The 22293-nt window shown below is 40.7% G+C and overlaps 1 protein-coding gene across 6 annotated transcripts in view; it reads right to left on the bottom strand.

Annotated features, from left to right (window-relative positions):
* vps13a (vacuolar protein sorting 13 homolog A) overlaps positions 1-22293 on the bottom strand; it is a 46169-nt gene that overhangs the window by 8991 nt on the left and 14885 nt on the right. For 3 of the 6 annotated variants that reach the window (XM_080309213.1, XM_026187373.2, XM_080309216.1), the window contains 34 exons: positions 22081-22252; positions 21667-21794; positions 21309-21535; positions 20924-21180; positions 19302-19486; positions 19001-19144; positions 18011-18220; positions 17770-17913; positions 17579-17680; positions 17326-17478; positions 16980-17238; positions 16552-16712; positions 12283-12386; positions 11821-12133; positions 9734-9870; positions 9262-9556; positions 9040-9144; positions 8449-8595; positions 8014-8145; positions 7707-7840; positions 6821-6889; positions 4680-4812; positions 3766-3823; positions 3336-3507; positions 2581-2734; positions 2252-2398; positions 2024-2105; positions 1854-1923; positions 1476-1590; positions 1241-1354; positions 989-1134; positions 778-859; positions 568-681; positions 330-405 (listed from right to left, as the gene is read on the bottom strand). In XM_080309213.1, the coding sequence (XP_080165339.1) occupies positions 330-405; positions 568-681; positions 778-859; positions 989-1134; positions 1241-1354; positions 1476-1590; positions 1854-1923; positions 2024-2105; positions 2252-2398; positions 2581-2734; positions 3336-3507; positions 3766-3823; positions 4680-4812; positions 6821-6889; positions 7707-7840; positions 8014-8145; positions 8449-8595; positions 9040-9144; positions 9262-9556; positions 9734-9870; positions 11821-12133; positions 12283-12386; positions 16552-16712; positions 16980-17238; positions 17326-17478; positions 17579-17680; positions 17770-17913; positions 18011-18220; positions 19001-19144; positions 19302-19486; positions 20924-21180; positions 21309-21535; positions 21667-21794; positions 22081-22252 (5041 nt within the window). The remainder of the gene's footprint in view (positions 1-329; positions 406-567; positions 682-777; positions 860-988; positions 1135-1240; positions 1355-1475; positions 1591-1853; positions 1924-2023; positions 2106-2251; positions 2399-2580; positions 2735-3335; positions 3508-3765; positions 3824-4679; positions 4813-6820; positions 6890-7706; positions 7841-8013; positions 8146-8448; positions 8596-9039; positions 9145-9261; positions 9557-9733; positions 9871-11820; positions 12134-12282; positions 12387-16551; positions 16713-16979; positions 17239-17325; positions 17479-17578; positions 17681-17769; positions 17914-18010; positions 18221-19000; positions 19145-19301; positions 19487-20923; positions 21181-21308; positions 21536-21666; positions 21795-22080; positions 22253-22293) is intronic. The other 3 variants (XM_080309215.1, XM_026187376.2, XM_080309214.1) reach the window with 2 other exon arrangements.

Below are 22293 nucleotides of genomic sequence, written 5' to 3'. Positions count from 1 at the left end.
AAAAGGCAACCAGCATCTAAGGAAGAGCTTTGAATGTCCTTCAAGAAGCCTGAAGAACTATTCCTGAAGACAAGGAAGCTGAGTAAGAGAGTTCAGGATGTGATAAAGAATTGTAAAAACTGTTTTTGCTGTACATACTGTATTTCAAAATACAAAGAAATGAGTGCAAGACTTTTGCACAACACTGTACTTAAATTTAAAATAAAAGATAAATTAAACATAATTAATTTTTGAATTAGAAATTCCAGTGATTATTTAGCAGTTTTGACCTGATCCTGTTGAGCTAAGGCTGACTCTGTATTACCCCTTTAACACCATTTCATGCTTACCTACAGCTCCTCCCACCAGCGCCTTAACCCCAAGAGCCATTCCTTCAACAAACTCCTCAGGGCCCTGGATGGCTCCCTAGAAGAAAAAAAAAAGAACAGTTATTGTGAATGTTAACCTGAATCCAATGTGGCCATATTTTCTAAATTACACAACGTAACTATTCAACAGGTTTTATAACGCACTTCAAAGCTAAAAGACCCAGTTGAACTTGTCAATAATTTTATTGGATATCATTACCTGATAGGGCTCATAAAAGAAAGCCTCCACCCCTTCTGACAATCCTCTGATCAGTCCAAATGGGTTTCCAAGAACATCGAGGCCCAGCACCAGCACATACATCTGCTTAATAGCCTTGAGATACACATAGGTGGAAAATCAAAATATCAAAACAAAAGAAGACAAGACAAATTGTCACTTGTCTGGTTTCATTGTGCTTGTATGTATTACCTGCTTAGAATAATGTCTGAGGACCTCCCACTGGAGCTGCTGAGTGGTGTAGAACTGGTAGGTCAATTCAAAAAAGGCCAGCCTGAAATAAATGTCACATTCAGCCAAGAAGCAGGGTTGGAATCACCAAGAACAAGTCACATGGAAGTAATTTAATGCTAATGGATGGCACATGCATGCTGTGTATTTGAGCCTTTTTCTGTATTCATACTTGAAGACAACATCCTGCACATCAGTGAGCGTCGCGCCGATACTCTTTAGCAACAGATTTAGCGACTGCACAGGGATCAGTTCCGAATCTCTCTTCTGCTTCAAGCCATCCTCTCCGCCTGTGCTCAGAGAGAAACTCAGGTGCAGCTGACAAAAAGCACAAAAACATCAGCAGGCGTTACTATGGCAACGGAGAAATCGCAGAGATCAGTTCAGACACTATTTGTTTGACAGAAACTGCATTCGCACACACCTTAATGGGGGAAATGTGGAAGTACTCGTAGAGGCTGATGGGAGATTTGTCAGCAGCAGCGACATGGTTCAGTTCTGTCTTTATGTTCATTATGTCCTTTTCAAACAGTTCCACCTGGAGCATCAGGAGAAAGGCACAACAGCTGTTGAGTTAACTGAATTACTGACTAACTGAATAATCATAACGCATTCTGAACAGAAAGGTAACGTTGTGTGTGTCAATGCGTGTAGCCGACCTCCTGTTCTGCGCTCGTTATGCTGTCGTTCTCTAGGGAGAACAGCTCCAGGATGGCGTACAGGAAGCCCAGATCAAGTTTTAGATCCATCTCCTGAATTAAAACCACAAAGTACCTGAGGCGAACAGAAATCAGGACTTAGACGAGTATAAATGAGAGCAAATTTCAGGAGTTAAACTTTCGGTTAACAGAGAATTGTAAGATTTCAGCTCACCCAAATATATTATTGGTCTTAAAAAGGACAAATAATACATTTATTTGTCTGGTAGATCATAATCTACCAGGTAGATCATGATCCTGGCCTCCATATACAATAACAATGAATATCAGCTAGAAAAACATAATTTAAGGAGACAGTGAGAAAAGAAAAACAATTACTTGATGCGTGAGATGTCAGAGTGCCCCGCTGCTCGGGTAACAATGCTGATATCAGTTAGAGGTTTGGGTTCTGTGGAAAAATATGTATAGAGTATGATAATAAAGACGAAAGAGCTAAAATAGTCTATTATTGTAAATAAACAGATAACAAAAAACCTGCATTAACAGACCTGTCTCCATGGCGACAGACTTTGGCAGTTTCACGGGGTAAAAAACGTAAGGGAAGATGGCCCCAGGTAGCTGATTCTGGATCTGTAGAAGGAAAGGACACAGGTCTGTTTAGTGCACAGACCAAACAGAGCTACACAGCTACGAAAAGGCAATTAAGAAAAGCCTTTAGCTAACTTGCTTGATCTTCTTTTTCAATAATTATTGTAAATTGAATAAAAATTTTTCACCTGTATCCGGTGAACTTGGATACGATAGGCGCTCTGTCGTGGTGAAATGCTGTACTCCACCTTCACACCCGGCAAGAAGTGCCTCCTAAGAGGAGCATCACATGGCTTCATTATCTGCATGTCCTGGCCAGTGGGATTAAAGAACACCTGGGAGACAATGACAAAAAAAATTCAACAGTAATGATAATTATCCCATTATCATGTGCAATTTCAAATCCAGTTTTATGAACGAGTTTACATGCTATGTGGATAATCTAAAACCAACTATTTTCATTTGCTTTTATCCACCATTTTCATATGACAGAATAAAACTAATTGCAATATTTAACCTGAAAGCCGTTTTCCAGATCGAAAATTGCCTTGTCTACGGCCCCAGATTCCTGGTAGTCTTTGAACTTGTCCTCCATAATTTCAGCTTCTTTAATGGTCAGAGGCTTCCATCGACTCTTCTTCTTAGGTTTGAATTCCCACACAACATCAGAGCTTAAATAAAAGAGGAAAGAAATGAAAGTCTCAGATTAGTTAAGCAAGAAAACATAATTTATAGATAAAAATTTATACACTCACTTTGTTAGGTACACCTGTTGAACTGCTCGTTAAACCAGCTATCTAATGTGTACATCAAAAGGCGCTTTTAAAAAAAATAAATAAATAAATTTTAGGAGTGTAGAGATGGTCATAATGACCTGCTGCATTTCACACCTAGCATCAAAATAAAAAACACAGGATTTAAGTGATTATTGTTGTCAGATGGTGCCACACTGCTGATCTACTTGGACTTTCCCACGAAACCATCTCTAGTTTTTTCAGAGAATGGTCTTGAAAAAACAAACAAAACAAAAAACAACTGAAAATATAAAATGTCTTGTTAATCCCAGAGGCAGGAGCAGAATGATCGACTCCTTCCACCTCATAAAAAGGCAGGAATAACTCCAATAAGCACTTGATTTAACCAAGATCTGCAGATGAACATTTCTGAGTGCAGAACAAGGCTTGAAACAGATGGGCTACATGGCACCTGCAAATTAGAGTTTACTTTAATTCTACTTTAACTATTTATTAAGCAAACACAAAAGCGCAGCACCTTGTGATCCCAATGAAGGCAACCTCTTGGTTGGTGCTGTTGTTCACCAGCGATAGGCCCACATGCCGTAGTGTCAGGATGATTTCCTGTTGAGCAACCTGCACCTTCTCATTGTCACAGAGCATCTTGAAGACCCGTCGCTCCTCAGTGAACAGCACAACACGCTGGAGACCTTAGAACAGATAAATAAAATAAATAACACACATTTCTTTTGTAACCCAAAGGAAAGTTGTTGTTCATTACCATTACAAAATGAATCAGGGATAAATAAAACCTTAGAAATGAGTCAGACTTGCAGTTCATAACGCCAACATCCTGCCAGAAAACTGTGTTTTTTAATATATATATTTTTTTTAACAGTTCTAGAGATTATATTACTACAATATGGCAACAATTAAGCACTGGCAGATTTTAGATCATTCAACTTTACCTTCATAAAAGGAAATCACAAAAAGTTTGCCCTCCTTGTTTACGTCCTCTCGCAGGTCCTAAAAGACAAAGCGTATAAACTTCAGTATCTTTAATCTTTATTTAGATACTCTTCCATCGAAAGGAGCCAGCTGAGGTGGTTCGGCCATCTGACATGGATGCCTCCTGGGCGAGGTGTTCCGGGCATGTCCCACCAGGAGGAGGCCCCGGGGCAGACCCAGGACACGCTGGAGAGATTATATCTCTCGGCTGGCCTGGGAACGCCTTGGTATTCCCCCGGATAAGCTGGAGGAGGTGGCTGGGGAGAGGGAGGTCTGGGCTTCTCTGCTTAGGCTGCTGCCCCCGGGACCCGGCGCCGGATAAAGCGGAAGAAGATGGATGGATGGATGATCCAGATTTACATGATCTGTATCTATACAGTTTTAAACTAAAGGTAATCAAATTTATGAACGATTCATCACCACCAATAACATATTTACAGTTATTAACAATGAATTTGCAAAGGTGATACTACTTTACTACTTTTTATTATCTATATATATTCACGGGTTACTGTAAGGTGTGAAGTACATGAATAGGTGCAAAAAGTCTCAGCAGTCACAGGGTATCTAAAAACCAGCAGGTTCACATTCAGTAAGCTCATAATTACCTGCTTTCGCAAACAGTACAGCCTTTTTTCCCCCTCAGGATTTCATTTATGAATGAACCTATGATAGACTTTTAATATGCAAATCTTAAAGTAAAGCCAGCCTAATCAAATTTATACCTAAGACAGCAAATACTGCTTTTTTTAAAAAATACGTTCAGCAGAAACTGATTTTATTTGGGAAATGTAAGATATTTGTTTTTGGGGGAAAAAAGGATTACTGATAAACATTATTATTCAGACAGTTATTATTCTGACACGTGCAGTACCTCTTCACTCTTTAGTGTCCCAGAGTAAGTGCTGCATTTCCAGGAGAGCGCTCGTGACCCAGTGGGCTCAGTCCAGGTGTAGTACACAGCTTTCCCAGCCTCCAGCTCCTCATGCTCCGCCTTTTTCTGAGAGCTGCATGTACACAAACCCACCAAGACAGACACATGCCGTATGTATCAGCAACATGAGTTAAAGCTACCAAAAATGAAACAAAGCAAAACAATTATTGACTTTGAAAATACAACAGAGCCCCTCCACCACAATCAAGGACCATGCCAGCAATCATTTTCTCTGAGTTGTCTCTCAGCCTGCAGCAGCAATTTTCATCAAAAGACAGAAATATGTCACCCAGAGGTCCCCAAATTCCTGGAAATAAAAGGCTCAAATATGCACGTTCACATATTAGTGAGGATTCTGAAACAAATATTCAATGGATCATAAAATGAAGACTGAAGGAAGAAGTGGCGAAGCTGGAATCTACAAAAGGGTATAAAAAGCACTAGTTGACAGCACTACAGGAAGAAGCAGGTGGTGTGATTCCTTTGGAGGAATCCCATCCAGTCAGCAGCATTCACATTTTTCTATAAGATCATAACACAGATGAAAGCAACACTGAGTAAATGGCTTAAGATTTGTATTCTGCTCCTTTAGATCTGTGTAAATTTCCGGTAGATCAGTAAAAAAAAATAACTGGGTAATGGTGTAGGTCTTTTATAAATAGAAAACTGAAACTGTGACAGTCAGTGGCATTATGTTATGTACAGTGGAACCCCGACTTACGAATACCCCGTTCCACGAAAAATTCAAGTTACGAAGGCACTGAATGGCAATATTTCTGCCCGTGTTACGAAATCCGCTGGCTCTGATTGGCTGAGCCTACAATGCCCACAATGCCTTCCGAATCATGTGACAACCCCTTGGCTTCTGTACTTGCGCTTCGCTGTTCCACTTGAATGACGTATTGTTGTTCTAGTTAGCAATTAGCCTATCGTTCAGCATCGCCTCACTCAAAAGGCGCAATGGGTGCTTCGACTTACGAAAATTTTTGACCTACGACTTACCCTTGGGAACGAATTAATTTCGTAAGTCGGGGTTCCACTGTACTTAAAAAACAGAGTTTGAATATGGCAGAAGTAGGCCATGATATACACTAAAAGGAAATATTGAAAGTACAGTGATTCCTAAATACAACTAATATAACTTTAGTTAAGGGAGCAGAGTACAGAGGCAAACTAGAATCAGAGCTCAAAGGATCTTTTTTATACTTCGGTTTATCTACACTCATCCATCTGACCACACTCTGCACTCAAATGAACCATTAATGTAACATCGAGAACAAACCATGATTAGCTGCTGCATCGTTTGCATATTTAGTTAACTCTGGTTAATGATTGGAGACATCTTCGTGATATACTTGATCCTTCCTCTTGGCTTCGCCCACATTCCCTCTTTCATTTTTTTATATACCCACTGTTTTACTTACTTATGTGAATTGTATAAGAGAAGCTATAAAGAAATTTGAAGTCCCACACCTACAAAACTGTGGTTTCTATAGGTCTCGAAATCTGCTGCCAGAGATCAGACACCTAAATATTTTTGGAACATCAGGTATTCATCATTCTATGTTAACCTGAGCTATGCTCCTACAAGTCAACATGCAAAGAGCCACGGTACCAGATAATGAGTCCGAAATTTTTCAAAGACCTAGCTCAATTATTTTTCTAGACGATGGCATTTTAAATCTAGCCTTCAAAAAATGATGTTAGAAAAATGTCTAAAAACACCCCTACCTTCTTCTATTTTTTTAACTAATGACAGACTTGAGGTTTTGCTAAACTCTTTCCACTGGATTTTTTTAGGCAAAGCTTAGATGATCCTGTGGGAGCTAATATGAAACCACCCATGCGTTACTCATAGTGCAGTTTAAATAACCAAATGTACTGATGTGTGTTTAAATTGTTTTTCTTTTACCTTTGTCAAAGTTTACTAGACTGATTACTTCCTATAGGAAATAACTTTTCTCTGGTGATGACAATGTAACTACACTGATGGTTCTCTTTTGTAATTCCTGTTCCTCGTTTCTATCTTTATTTTGAGTTCAGAGTTTGTCAGAGGAGTTTCCCTTTTTCATATTTTCTACCTGTCCTCCTCCACTGAGAAGGAGAGGTCAAGTATCTCGTCAGCCACCCACGAGGATTCTGTCCGGACACTGCATGACCCACAACACACAAACAAACTGCTATCAGCAAAAATAATCACAGGCAATTATTATTAACTTAACTGTTTGAGGCAACTGGAACAGAAGAACAATATTGTTACTCAACAAATATGCAAAGACACATGTCAATAAAACATGGAAATGGAAATGTTTTGCGTGACGAAACCTGTAAAATTAATGGCTGCTGTTCATAAAACGGATAAAAACAAGACACAGAAATAACTAGAACACTAAGAAAAGGTTTTATAAGTACATTTGCCACAAAAATATCCTACTTCTGGATAGAGCACCTAATATTAGGGTGAATGTGGCACACACAAAAAATCTAACTGAAAAGAAACATTTTGCATTTTGAAAGTATTTCAAAAACACAGTTACAGACAACACCAAAGATCTACACTAATGCTAACAAACAGTATGACAGAATATTTAAAAAAAAAACACTTTAACTAAACACTGAAAGTCCCTAGGAAACAGAATTTCATAAAAACAGTTTAAACCTCAGTGACAGGGGCCTAGAGGCCAGTTTGCAACCCTCTGGCAACCCCTAGTTGCTAAGGACAACCGGTTGACAAATGGTTGATGGAGGTTTTTGGCTGTAGCTGAGTGAAATCAGTTGCAAAGATAGTGCTCAACAAATACCCACGTTGTGATTGCTTTGTTCACTAGTAAGCTGTTATGGTTGCAAATGGTCTGAATGGAAAACACCAACTTTTCTGCAAACAATTGCTGTTAGTGAAACCTAAAAAAAAACAAACCTAAAACATTTTCTATATTTCCTTTTAACTGTGCCCCTTGGTTCTCTCACCTCTGATGGAACTGAAGAGTCTGATTTTTAGTGTGGTTGATGATGAGGAAAGGGGCTGCGCCATCATGGTAGTCAGAAAATTGAATAGTGGCCGAGTGTTCCGACAGATTCATGTCTACTATAATCCCACCCGCCTACACAAAAGAAACAAGCAACAGTCTGAAAGCCGTAATACAAAAAGGCATGTGTGTGAAAATCATGTTAATCACCTCAATTACACATTATGTAAAAAAACAAACAAACAAACAAACAAAAACAAACTTATATGCACACACAAATATTATTAACTATGTGCATTTCTGCTTACTTTGTTGTCCAGATGTAGCAATAAGCAGTTCTCTGGTCGTTTGAAGTCGATAGTCACTGGAGGCGATAAGGAAGCTTCTACTTTAATTTTAAGCTTCTTAGTGTCACTCTCAGGCCAGAAAGGGATGGCTGACTAAATGTGAGGAAAAAAAAAACAATATGCTAAATGCTTCTTGTCAGATTATCAGTAGGTAAATACATTTTAAAACTTTATCAAGACATGATCTTTAAATAAAGCATTTTTATGCACAAGAAACCTTTAGTCACATTAAATTTATAGAAATCAATAAGCACACATGTTCAGTTGTTACATCACACCTATTTATAAAGTTAAATGTAAGAATACCCAGGATCTTGTGTCTATGATATACTCAAACCAAAACCAAGACCTTAACCTGCATTGTTCAAAAAGAGAAAAATCTGAACAGGCTCTGACCTCTTCTGGTTTTGCCTCAGTCCAAGTTTCTTGCCCGTCTTCGCATATGAACACACTGTGCTTAGTTCTGTTGACCAGCATGTAGAAGGGCACAAAGGTCACAATGCGGGTCAGACTGAAACTGCTTGCATCGATCTTCACACCGACCTGAAATAAGACAGAGAATAAGACAGACATATTACATGAATACAAAAAAAGTACATATCCAATACACCTGCCTCTTTGGATCCTCTGCCTCCATCTCACCCTATCCCTCATCTACTTTCCCTCTCAACATTTTCACCATTCCACCTGCCTTCCTCTCATCCACACAAATGGATTTGGTCTTTCTCCCACTGACTATCATTCCTCTTCTCTCCATAGCATGCTTCCACCTCTTCCCTACTCTCATTGTAGATCAAAATGCCATCTGCAAACATCACAGTCCACGCCAACTCCTGCCTGACCTCATCTGTCAACCTGTCCATCTCCAGTGCAAACAAGAAGCGGCTCAGAGCCAATCCCTGACTATCCCACTTTTTCTTCGCCAACCTCTTCCTTTACATATTTTTTTCACATTTTTATATAAAGAGATAAAATTTCAAATCTTACCAGATAATCTTTGAATCTGCCTTTGCATTTCACATCCCCGTGGCTCCCAACTGTGTCCAGAGAGAATTCATCAGATAGTTCACTTTCTGAGATCATAAGACGAACCTGGGGGAGGAAATAATTTAATCTAATAAATGTACTGAACCACTGGGACCACTGTGAACAATAATCAAACATGTTTCTTTTAAAGAGCTTTCAGTAAGACTGACTTAAAATAAATACCTTATTGTTTCGCAAGAAGTACCGAGGCTTGAATGAAAAGAGCAATGGCATCTTGTAGTCCATGGGATGTTTGCGGTGAATGTCATCAGCCTTGTACTGCAACAACCTGTCCGTCTTATTTATCATCCAGTACGGTGAATGGATAGCAACCACCATCTGCCCCAGATCATATTTAACATGAACTGCTATATCCAGCTCAGCCCTCTTCCTCTCCACTGCATCTCCATCTTCGTCTGCATCCTCTCTTAGAGACTTGAACACAATGAAGGTGATCTCTTCCTGATCACTGTTGAGTCTGTACAAGACAATAATTGTTTGTTTGTATCAGAAATGTGAAACAATTTAATGGAGACTGCATGTCTCTCCTATAAATATAACTATGCATCAGAATTTTTTTGTCATGTTATTTAAGATCAGCATACAATAAATAGAAAAAATGTGTCAATAACAAAAAAAAGAGATTAAGTCACACCTATATACAGAAGACCAATCCTGAGCCAAGTACTCAATCAAGCGAAGATCAAGACTTGACTGGTTGATGACTCCAGTGGGAAGCTGAGCAGAGTGACCAGGGTCCAAAGTAGCCTCAGGTGCAGAGATTCCACTGTTCTGTTGAGCAACAGGATGAAGAAAACAAAAGGTGTCTCTGCATTTGAAACTTCTACCTTGCTGCTTTCAGTTCATGCCAACTTGTAAAGAAAATACAATGGTTGGGAAAAAAAAAGTCCCCAGTTACTTAAATTAAGATAACAGAGTTCCATATTACACATTTTTGCTATATTTTTTTCCAAGTATAAAATGAGACATTTTAAATATCTAAATGTGAGTGAATTTTCTTATCTTTCAGTTAAAATTTCTAAACAGAAATGCCAGCATTGGACAAAACTAGGTTTATTAACTATTGCTTGTTTTTTGGGTTTTTTTGCTGCATAGAGTCAACAGATTTTTTTCCTATTTTGGATTAATGGAATGAATATATTTACTTCAAGTTACCATGTAGGAAGCTGAAAATGTCATATATAACTAGTCTTCTGCAGCTTAATGTTACAGAAGTCTACAAATGAGGTGTTAAATACATACTAGATATTTGCTGTTGTACACAGTGGTCCCAGTGGTTCAGTACCTTAATGCAGTGGTTCCCAAACTTTTTTTGCTAGGCCCCCCCTTGTTTTACAAGAAAAATGTTCGCGCACGCACACGCACAAACACACCCTCCAACCACACACACCCATATTTTGCTTCATTGCGGTTTATTTCACACCTCAAACATTTAGTAAACAATTAAGCAAATACAAGTAATCTGCAATAAATTACAGGTAGTAATAAAATAAACTACTTACTCTGTTATGCTACGTCCACACCTACACAGGTATTTTTGAACACGCAGCTGTTTCGTCCACACGTAAACGGCGTTTCGAATCACCGAAAACTGAGATTTTTTTAAAACTCCTTTTTTGCGTTTACGTGTGGACGAGGAATACAGAGTTCGTCATGCAACGTCAAAGGTATGTGCCTTTATTCACGTCACGCTGTGCGCGACGTTATTGTTTACATGAGATGAATAGCAGAATGGCAGATAGAGACAAAATACTGTTAATCTGACAATCTGCAGGTTTTACACGCTTACATACACACGCAGTTACTGTCCCTCCATTTAGAAAGGCAGAGGCGTCACGGTGTAATTATTTTACGTGTAGTTTTATTTTATGTGTTTTAATATTCAACATTGCTATCAATACATTTTTCCAAAAATGCCTCTCTGTGCAAAATGGGTTTAAAAACATAAACAGCTGTGGGATACTGTTTGTCCGTGATTTGAACCAGGGAATAAATCCTGGCAGGATCAGCCTGATGTTATTTGTATCCCTCAGTAACTTTACTGCATAAAGAGCTAACATCTCCAAAATGCCAGGAGTAGTTAGTCATTATGAGAAGAGTTTGTGAACTAAATATCAAGAATGTGGGATTCTGTTTGTCCATGATTTAAACAGCCCAGCGCTGCTCCTGACGCAGGGAAAACCAATTCTGCAGGGGAGACCTACCTCGGCACTTATGCAGGTGAAACCAAAGGGAAGATATGCTTCACCATATTTTCTAGTCTTTGGCTTAGAATGAAGTTGGTTTGGAAACATATTCAGTTATGCTTCATCTCCTGCTTTGCGTTTGTGTAGGCGCCCCATACCGCGCCCCCCCTGCAATGGCTCTGCGCCCCCCCTAAGGGGCGGGCCCCACACTTTGGGAAGGTCTGCCTTAATGTTTAAACAGTTACAAAATTAATCCCTGCTTTAAAAAAAACTAATGATAAAAGTACAAACATCCAACACATAAAGCAGTATTATCCACATATGCCTAAGTAATGTGAATGTGCTGGTCTCTGACTGAGGTCCTATGGTAGCATTACATAACAAAGAACACTTCCCACTTTTAAACAGAGCAAATACAGCTGTAAAATACACACACTATTATTTTATTGAACATTTACTCACATAAACCCACTTTGTATGTTACTTTTCAACGTTTAATGGACTAGCTGAGTACAGATTATTACATGCATCCTACCTTTAGACTGTAGGTGATGGTGTAAGGCAGAAGGTTGCGTAGCAGGATGGAAGGCCACAAGTGAAGCACGAAGGGCACGTCAAAATTCTCCCCAACATCTCCGGTCTCCTTGCACGTCACTGCATCTTTTAATGGCACAATGTTGATGGTCATCACACCACCTTGGTTTCCACGGCGACGGCAGATTTGCTGTAGGCGTTTCTCAGGCTCCAGGTTGTTAATGTCCTCGTAACTGAAGCCTTCTGAGCAATCATACTGCTCACCCTGACTATCATCTGTGCTCTCTATTACTGGCTGAAGGCTCAGCTCAGACCTGTTTGGAGGGTAAGGGCAGTAAAGGTTAGAGGTTATTGTTTTTTGTTGTTGAACAGAAACAGAAAAGATCTGGAAACATAAAACAGAGAGTGAGTGAGTTAAGTTGTGTGCGTAAATATGTGGGCCAATTTAAGCATTTGCTCCTACCTATACGAGTCCAGAGGCACACAGAACTCCTCGGCAGGGAGGGCAGTACCCAAAAGGGTTGGTCCTTCAAAAACGTTGAATGGTATTGAGAAATGATTGATGAGCTGCGTAGTAAAAAACAAAAACAAATTACTGGTTACTGACACTTGAACTTAATCTGAGAGATCTATCTGGGCATATTGGCTTATATACTAAAAGCTACTTATTGGGAGTTCCCACAGTGGGTAGCTTCCTAGGCTTAATTTAGGAGATTTCTAAACTGAATATGCTTCCTGATGCAACCCCAAAGGCATTTGTGTCTCCTCCCGGGATTGAAAAGAGGATCTTTCGCTTGATAGTGAAAAACTAAGAGACAAAGACTTCACTGTGGAGCCACTAAATTGTTCAAAAATGTCATAAATTACATTTAATGATTAAATAAAGGATAGTTGAGTGTCTGGAACATTGATCTCTGAGGGTGCAATTCTAAACTCTAACACAATATATGCCACTCCCTTCAGAGAGCAGTACAGGGTCTAAACAAAATACAAAAAGAAAGGAGTGGGGGGGCCCTTAATGCAACTAAATAATAACAAGGTTTTTTGGCCTTCAAAGCAGAGTTTCAAAGTCATTTCTGACATTGGTAAAAGGACAGTAAGAGGAAGAGACAGACAAAAAAAATCAAAACCACTGAACTTGACCAGAACAAGATTATACTTATATCTCTATATATATATATATATATATATATCTCTATATATATATATATATCTCTATATATATATATATATATATATATATATATATATATATATATATATATAAAAAACACCCAGCACGCCCCTGCGGGCGGTTTATCCTTCAAGCTCGGGTCCTCTACCAGAGGCCTGGGAGCTTGAGGGTCCTGCGCAGTATCTTAGCTGTTCCCAGGACTGCGCTCTTCTGGACAGAGATCTCCGATGTTTTTCCCGGGATCTGCTGGAGCCACTCGCCTAGCTTGGGAGTCACCGCACCTAGTGCTCCGATTACCACGGGGACCACCGTTACCTTCACCCTCCACATCCTCTCGAGCTCTTCTCTGAGCCCTTGGTATTTCTCCAGCTTCTCGTGTTCCTTCTTCCTGATATTGCTGTCATTGGGAACCGCTACATCGATCACTACGGCCGTCTTCTTCTGTTTGTCTACCACCACTATGTCCGGTTGGTTAGCCACCACCATTTTGTCCGTCTGTATCTGGAAGTCCCACAGGATCTTAGCTCGGTCATTCTCCACCACCCTTGGGGGCATCTCCCATTTTGACCTCGGGACTTCTAGGTTATACTCGGCACAGATGTTCCTGTACACTATGCCGGCCACTTGGTTATGGCGTTCCATGTATGCCTTGCCTGCTAGCATCTTGCACCCTGCTGTTATGTGCTGGATTGTCTCTGGGGCATCTTTACACAGCCTGCACCTGGGGTCTTGCCTGGTGTGATAGACCCCAGCCTCTATGGATCTTGTACTCAGAGCTTGTTCTTGTGCTGCCATGATTAGTGCCTCTGTGCTGTCTTTCAGTCCAGCTTTGTCCAGCCACTGGTAGGATTTCTGGATATCAGCCACCTCCTCTATCTGCCGGTGGTACATACCGTGCAGGGGCCTGTCCTTCCATGATGGTTCCTCGTCTCCCTCCTCTTTCTTGGGTTTCTGCTGCCTGAGGTATTCACTGAGCACTCGGTCAGTTGGGGCCATCTTCCCAATGTATTCTTGGATGTTCCTTGTCTCATCCTGGACTGTGGTGCTGACACTCACCAGTCCCCGGCCCCCTTCCTTCCGCTTAGCGTACAGCCTCAGGGTGCTGGACTTGGGGTGAAACCCTCCATGCATGGTCAGGAGCTTTCTTGTCTTTATGTCAGTGGCTTCTATCTCCTCCTTTGGCCAGCTTATTACCCCAGCAGGGTACCTGATCACGGGCAGGGCGTATGTGTTGATGGCCCGGATCTTGTTCTTACCATTCAGCTGACTCCTCAGGACTTGCCTGACCCTCTGCAGGTACTTGGTGGTTGCAGCCTTTCTAGCGGCCTCTTCATGGTTCCCATTTGCCTGCGGGATCCCCAGGTACTTGTAACTGTCCTCTATGTCTGCAATGTTGCCTTCTGGTAGTTCAATCCCCTCAGTTCTGACTACCTTCCCTCTCTTTGTTACCATCCGACTACACTTCTCCAGTCCGAACGACATTCCAATGTCATTGCTGTATAGCCTGGTAGTGTGGATCAGTGAATCGATGTCTCGTTCACTCTTGGCATACAGCTTGATGTCATCCATGTACAGGAGGTGGCTGACAACTGCTCCGTTCCGTAGTCGGTATCCGTAGCCAGTCTTGTTAATGATCTCACTGAGGGGGTTCAGGCCTATGCAGAACAGCAGTGGGGACAGAGCATCTCCTTGGTAGATCCCGCACTTGATGGTAACTTGTGCTATGGGCTTGGAGTTGGCCTCTAGTGTTGTACGCCACATCCCCATTGAGTTCCTGATGAAGGCTCTTAGGGTCCCATTGATCTTGTATAATTCTAGGCATTCCAGTATCCAGCTGTGGGGCATTGAGTCATAGGCCTTCTTGTAATCAATCCAGGCAGTGCACAGGTTGGTCAGTCTGGTCTTGCAGTCTCGGCTGATTGTTCTGTCTACCAGTAGCTGGTGTTTTGCACCTCTGGTATTCTTGCCAATTCCTTTCTGTGTCCCGCTCATGTATTGACCCATGTGCCTGTTCATCTTAGCCGATATGATGCCTGACAGGAGCTTCCATGTAGTACTGAGGCAGGTTATTGGTCGGTAGTTGGAGGGGACCGGTCCCTTCTTGGGGTCCTTGGGGATCAGGACCGTCCGGCCTTCAGTTAGCCATTCCGGGTGTCTTTCGTTAACTAGCAGCTGGTTCATTTGTGCTGCCAGACGCTCGTGGAGTGCAGTCAGCTTCTTCAGCCAGTAGGCGTGAACCATGTCGGGCCCTGGTGCTGTCCAACTCTTCATACTGGAGACCCTTTCTTGGATATCTGCCACTGTGATGGTTACTGGACCCTGTTCAGGGAGGTCGCTGTGGTCTGCCCTCAGATCCTCTAGCCACTGAGCATTGCCGTTATGGGTTGCATCCTTCTCCCATATGCTCTTCCAGTATTGCTCCGTCTCCAGCCTTGGTGGTGCTGTTCTCTTATTGTTCCCTTGCCACTGAGAGTACACCTTTGCTGGTTCTGTGGAGAACAGCTGGTTTATTCTCCTGCCTTCTATCTCTCTGGTGTACCTCCTCAAGCGGCTGGCCAAGGCTGTGAGTCTTTGCTTGGCAGTTTCCAAGGCCTCAGGTATGGACAACTTGCTGTATTTCTTAGGCACCTTATTTGTCGCACCTTTCTGCAACTCCGTTAGTTGGCTAACCTCCCTCCGTGCTACTTTGATCTTGCCCTCTAGCCTCCTTCTCCATGGAGGGTACTGCCCCTTGTGGCTGTTCAACTTGTAGCCAAGCATCTCACTGATCACTGCTGCCGTATTGTAGATCAGCTTGTTAGTGTCGGTAATCGTGGTTGTAGGTATTGCCCGTAGTGCTGCATTAACATCATCTAGCAGACCTTCTGAGGGTACTTCACGTAATCTTGGTAACCGGCTACGGGGGACTGCTCTCACAGCTAGATATAGATATATATATATATATATATATATATGGCCCACACAGCCATCTCCAGGGTTTACAGATGAGGTGTGGAAAAGAAAGTTCCCTGGGCAAAGGTGCCTTGTTGATGTCAGAGGTCAGAGGAGAATGGTCAGACTGCTTTAAGGCAACAGTAGCTCAGACAACTTGATACAGGTAAGATATGCAAACAGCATCTCTAAATGCAGCCACGCTAAACCTTGAAGTAGATGGGCCACAGCACCAGAAGACCATACTGGGTGCAAGTTCCACCAGGATAATGTGCCATGTCCAAAGTTCAAATCATCTCAAACAATATGGACCAAAATTTTAGAGGACTCTTTCGAGCACCTTGTTGAATCTGTTCCAATATTAAGGTATTTATGAAGTGAAACAGAGGGACCAACCTGGTACTAGCATGGTGTACCTAATAAAATGTTTATTAACATGGATATCAGCAGCAGCTACCCCCAAACAAAAAGCTGGAGTGCATTTTGAAAATAACGTTTTTTTAAATGACTTTTATATAAAAAGGTAACTTTAATTACACTGAGTTTGTAATTAATGTAATTTGAGAGACAGCTCACTGTAATTACACGGGATGATATACACATGATGGGAATGATCATCCTACATACCTGGAAAGGAGAGCGGATCTTGATGTACTTGCTGCCTTCTACAGAGGAAATCTGACAGACCAGGAAACGAGTGACTCCTGAGTTGTTGTGCATTACACTGTACATTCCACGGCCCACTTTGATCAAAGGGATCACACTGGCTGAGGTGTGACCATCTGGAGCTGGAAAAAGAAAGAAAATAGAACGTACAGGCTCTTTCTGACTGGCATGAAGTTTAAAATTTGGTGACTGACAACAACAACAACAACAATAATAACAAACACCGTCAGATATACTCTTAGAGAATAGAGCAATAGCTAATTAGAAAATTTAAAGAAAACACATAAAACATATATTTTTATGTTTTATCTTTGTGTAGTTGGAGATAACTGTAGATATATCATAGCTGTCTGTTTTCAGCATAACCGTGATAGTAAAGTATAACTCACTAGGCTGTATGTAATAGTCTTTTCCACTCAAAGAGGTCATTGCTGAGAAATGATCAGTGTCTGTTGTGGTTGAATAGTCCATTCCGAGGGATTCGCCATTCTGCAGCTTCACAGTGTTAGCGATACTCTGCTGTCCAACAGGACAAAACATCTCACTGTGGCGCACAGAAACTGGTAGGCCAAGACGGTTTTTGACTACAAATGGAGCTTCATCCTTTTGAAAACACTCTGCTGTCTGTTTGGCAGCTTCAGCAAATGCCTGGAGAAGGACAAAAACATGCATATCACACATCGATACACACCTCTAGACAGGTATTTTCTGTCAAGCCTTTGAAAGACTTCTTACAGTGCCCAGGTTACTCAGCATAGCCAGTCCACATTTGGAAAGTGTGATGTTGAGCTGATCTTTACTGTCGATGACAATGACTGTCTTGTAGTCTGGGATATTGGAATCCACTTCATCTGACATTTCTGTGTACTTCACAGGTTTCTTTTTCATCTGGTTAGAGGACAGTAAAGTATTAGACACACCATGTGTATTTTTAAGTATTATTTTTAAGAATGCTATATACATGCAGAATGCAAGTATACATGAGTACCTTCAGTTTCAGCACCCATGGTCTGAAACCATCTCTTGTCTCATCTTCTAAGGGCTCCAGCAGTGGCTCCCACACTCCCATCACTTCATTATAATAGTGAACCTAAAAATAAAATGCATTACTAAATAGAAAAAAATTATGAACAGCAGACAATTTATTAAAAGAACCACATGTCTATTGGTTTGTGTTACCTCTAGGGTAAGCTGACTGTATAAGTTAATGAGCGTGGACCAGTTCTCCACATCTCCCTTGAAGGAGGACTTTGCCAGAAGCATGGGGATGGTGCGATGTCCCACTCCAGCCTCCAGAGTCACACAGATTGAGCTGATGTTCACCTGCAATTATTTTGCAAATTCAAATCATAAGTTATTATATGGCAGCATACAGTCAGCTTTACCATATTATAATTTCAGCCAAAATGCTAATAATTACCTTTAGGGACTCTCCCTGTGGTATTAAGCAGGTCACTAATTTGGTGTCTTCATCGTCATCTTCTTCTAGGAACCAGAGTTTGAGCTCCTTCCAACTCTGCTTATCCCACAGGTTCACAGCAACAGGGCTGTCCAGCTTCTCAGGGGTCTCTGCTGTTGGAGTGAGTGCTGACTGGATAGTAATCACGGTGTTGATTATGACTGGAGATACCTGTGCATGAGTCAGACACATGGGAGATAAAACTTAAGGTTACTTGCATAAGCCTGGCTCTCAGAGTAAACAAGACGTGGCAAGCAGCAACAGCAGCCAAGTCAATCAGGTCCTACAGGAATGACAAATCACACCAAACACATTGCTGTATGGCTAAGTGGCATGACATTGTGGCCTATGATGAAGACTTAGGTTCAGGATTAGGCGGAAAAAACAAAACAAAACAAAAAAAAAACCCAGCTTGCGCCAGTGATGGAGAAGTTAGCTAAACACTCCTGTCTATTGAGAATTAAGCTAGCTAGCCCATACTGGATGTTGAGACATGTTGCTACGCCAGATATTTAACTAATGACTGCGTAGTAGGGCAAGCTACTTAAAGTTAAGCGTTTCTGCCCGACAGAAATAAATTTCTTGCTTTTAAAATTTGCTTTCATTTGATACAATTTTTATCAACACGTGCAGATACAGTCCTGTTAGAGCAACAATAATATGCCCCCTTATTATATCCATTACAAGGAAACAAAAGTCTGAAACGTTTTTTTATCAAAAAACTGTATTTCCAAGGTAACACACTGCTGTAACCAGATGTAGGGATTGACTTTCTGTCTCATTTAATTAAGCATGCATACAAGGCAGTGGTTTAACCCCAAAAAGTTCAAATTTTTAAAAAAAGGCTTTCATTTGCTAACAACAAAGAAGCTGGAACTGCAACAAAAACACAATCATTTCAATTTGAAGAACAAAATATGCGGCCACATGTAATATTAACAAAACAAATACCTTAAGTGAGAGAGCGTTGATGGTGACCTCCATAGCCTGAGGGGAGGTTGGAGACTGAGTACTTTTGAAGTACACCTCACATGGCTGAAGCACTGTAGTCACATTGTTTCTCCTCTTTTGTCTTAAGAATGGACAGGCAACAACCTACAACAAAAGTGATCAGTTTAAAAAAAAAAACCCAACCTAATCATATTTAATTTTAAATATGTGTTAAGGAATATTAACATTTTCCTCTGGATACATAATTTTGAATTCTTTGAACATGCAATTCTGACTACCACAATACATTCCAAATATAAACCTTGAGGTCCTTGATAACAGCAGTCGTCCATGATCCTTCACCACCATTTTTCATTACTAGTTCACAATATGTGGTCATCACCAGAGCTGGGGCGTCATCACGAGTCAGGTCAGCTACAAATACAATCTCTGGGTTTCGCACCACAACATTCATTTCAGTCTTTGTTACCGTGGCTGTAGCTGTAGCTGGGAGGCACAGAGAGCATTAGAGTAAAACTTCACGTTAAATAATTAGAATACGCCAGTTTAACTTGATAATAGGGCTGCTCGATTATGGCAAAAATGATAATCACGATTATTTTCACTGAAATTGAGATCACGGTTATTTGACGATATTTATTTAACCCTTTAAGACCTACTATAGAACCAAGTCCACCAGAGCTTATATTATTTTTTTACATGCTGTAGTGCCATTTGTGGGAGCATTTCAAGTTGCTATACATCAATACAACTGTTATAGCCCATATTTTAATAATATGTATGCATTAAGTCCATAGTAATTACATAAATTGCAAAAAAGTGCAATAAACTACAAAAAAAATTGAAAATCGCTTTTGTTTTGTTTACATATATTTCTACTTGGAGAAATTTAAGAGGTTTATCCCTCAAAACTTTAAATACAATAAAGTTGCAAAAAATAGTTTCCCACCACAGGAAATTTATTTTGAGTGTCTTCATAGTTTTATTTTGGAGATACAGCAATTTTTATATACTGCAGGAAAAACAAAAAACAATCCTATGATGCAAATTTGCAAAGAAAGCAGCATGTGCATCATTTCACTGTGGGAAGTGTTACGAACAGCTGATAGGAACGGCAAAGCGTGTTTCTGGAATATTATGTTTTTGTTCCTGCAAGCGCTTTTTATGCAATTTTTGCAAAGCTATATGTGGAACGAAACCGTGACCGAGGACAAGCTGATGGCATAAGATGTAAGTACAACTCCTCCGGTTTCATATGCAAAACAAATTATTGCGCTAGCTTACACGGTTCAGGTTCTACAGGGATTTAAAAATAGTTACGCAAAACGGAGCATGCAGCTCTGACCGGCTTTAAAGGGTTAACAATAACTTTAAAAAAATAATATAAAATAGTGTGCAACACCACTGAAGTTTTTTTTTTTAAACTCTCTTTTCAACCAACGGCAGTCACTCTCCAAATAACTTCTGCTTAGCTTTCCGAGCTTCCCTCGGGTCCTCTTAATCAGCGGTCTCCAACCTTTTTTGCGCCACGGACCGGTTTATGGCCGACAATATTTTCACGGACCGGCCTTTAAGGTGTCGCGGATAAATGAGGGAGGGGCTAATAATCGGCTCAGTCATTTTTAATGATCGTTGAAAGCCCAGATCGTAATCGTGATTAAAATTCGATTAATTGAGCAGCCCTACTTGATAATCACAAAACTCATAATCTAGACTCACTATATAAATGTATATAACATCTATATTATCTTAAAGCATCTATAAAATGTTGTATTGTAATGAAATAGTCAAAAATGAAAGTTTTATAAACATAAGGCAAAACAAAGATGGGAATAATTTGGCAGTTTAAGCTTGTCGATTAAGAGAACTGACATGATTTCGGTTAACTAGATTAAAACATTAAAACTGATAAAGTCAACTCACCAGACTCTTTAGATGTGACCGATGAGTTAATGTTCTTCTTATCGCCAGCACCAGTACTGTTCTTGGGTTGTGGCACTTGGGCAAAACCCTGCTGGGTGGCCTTAAGGAAGATATCGGCCACCGTGAGCAGAAATTCCATGCTGGCACATAGATACACATCCTGCACCACTGTATCTAAAGTGGTGCCTTCACGGGTTTGACGATAGCTCACTTCCACCATGTTGTTCTGTTCTGCACCAGGACACATTGCCATCATCCTAGAGAAAAACAAAATAGGACTATGAGAAAAAAAAGAGTGAACACAATAAAATAATTTACTTTACACTGATCCGTCAAGACATGGCTTTTTTGTGTGTGTCACTAGCTTTATAAGTGGTAGCCGTACCTTGGGGTGATACTTTTGGCTTTTGGCCTCTTGTCGTCTAGAAGGCATTCAGCAAGTTGTACTGAGGCCTTCATGGAGCTGTCGGAGTACATGTGGACAGAGGTGGAGATGGTGCCCAGAGTAAATTCTGCTAGCTTCAGCTGCTCATCATGTGGGTCTGACGGCTCATGTTGTGGGTGTGACTGGTCATGATGTGGGCCTGACAGCTCACGTTGTGGTTCTAACTGCTATTAAAAACAGAAATTACACAGACTTTCTTTACTAAACGTGCCTCACAAAATACAGACTGACAAGTCTAATTCTATGATGTAGTTATGACTTGTGTATGTTTGTACATATGTAACAGACTTGGCATTACCTTATCCTCATTGGAGCTGTACAGAACCACAGTCAGTGAGTCAAACTTGAAGTTTAGTTTCAGTGTGTTCTTTCTCAGCTTGCTGTTTTTCTGTGTCTCTACAACAGCAGCTGTCACCACTGTGTTACCTATTAACAGCATAATCAGAGCGCAGAGTTCGGATTAAAAGACAAGCTACTGGATTTTAGTCAGAATTGTGCACTAATTAAGGAGAACGTGTTTCATATTTCATTAGCTACATAGTTTTGTGTAAGTATGCCCTGTCAAACAACAACTCATCTGTTTTTTGTTTTCTGTTGTTTTTTTGGTAAAAAGTTATCTGACCAGGCTGTTAAATCATATGTCTATATTTAAAGCTCTACCAAACACACATAACCATATCAAACATAACCATATACAACAACAACAACTTACTGCTGGGTGGTCCAGTGGTGCCAGACTCCTGGGAGTCTTTGTTGGATACAGAGTCAGAGGACGGGTCAGTGGCAGGCAGAGCAGCTGGAGGTGGACCAGCATCAGACTTCTCTGACAGGTTCTCATTCAGAGTCCTCAGGACAATGATCATGTCATTCTGGCATAGGAGCAGCTGTTGGGAACATAGAGAGATGATTTTGATAAAACTATTTT

The sequence above is a fragment of the Astatotilapia calliptera genome, chromosome 12, assembly GCF_964374335.1.
Source record: "Astatotilapia calliptera chromosome 12, fAstCal68.1, whole genome shotgun sequence".
NCBI lineage: Eukaryota > Metazoa > Chordata > Actinopteri > Cichliformes > Cichlidae > Astatotilapia > Astatotilapia calliptera.
The sequence above is the reverse complement of the archived record's forward strand: the minus strand, read 5'-3'. Positions and strand labels throughout refer to the sequence as shown.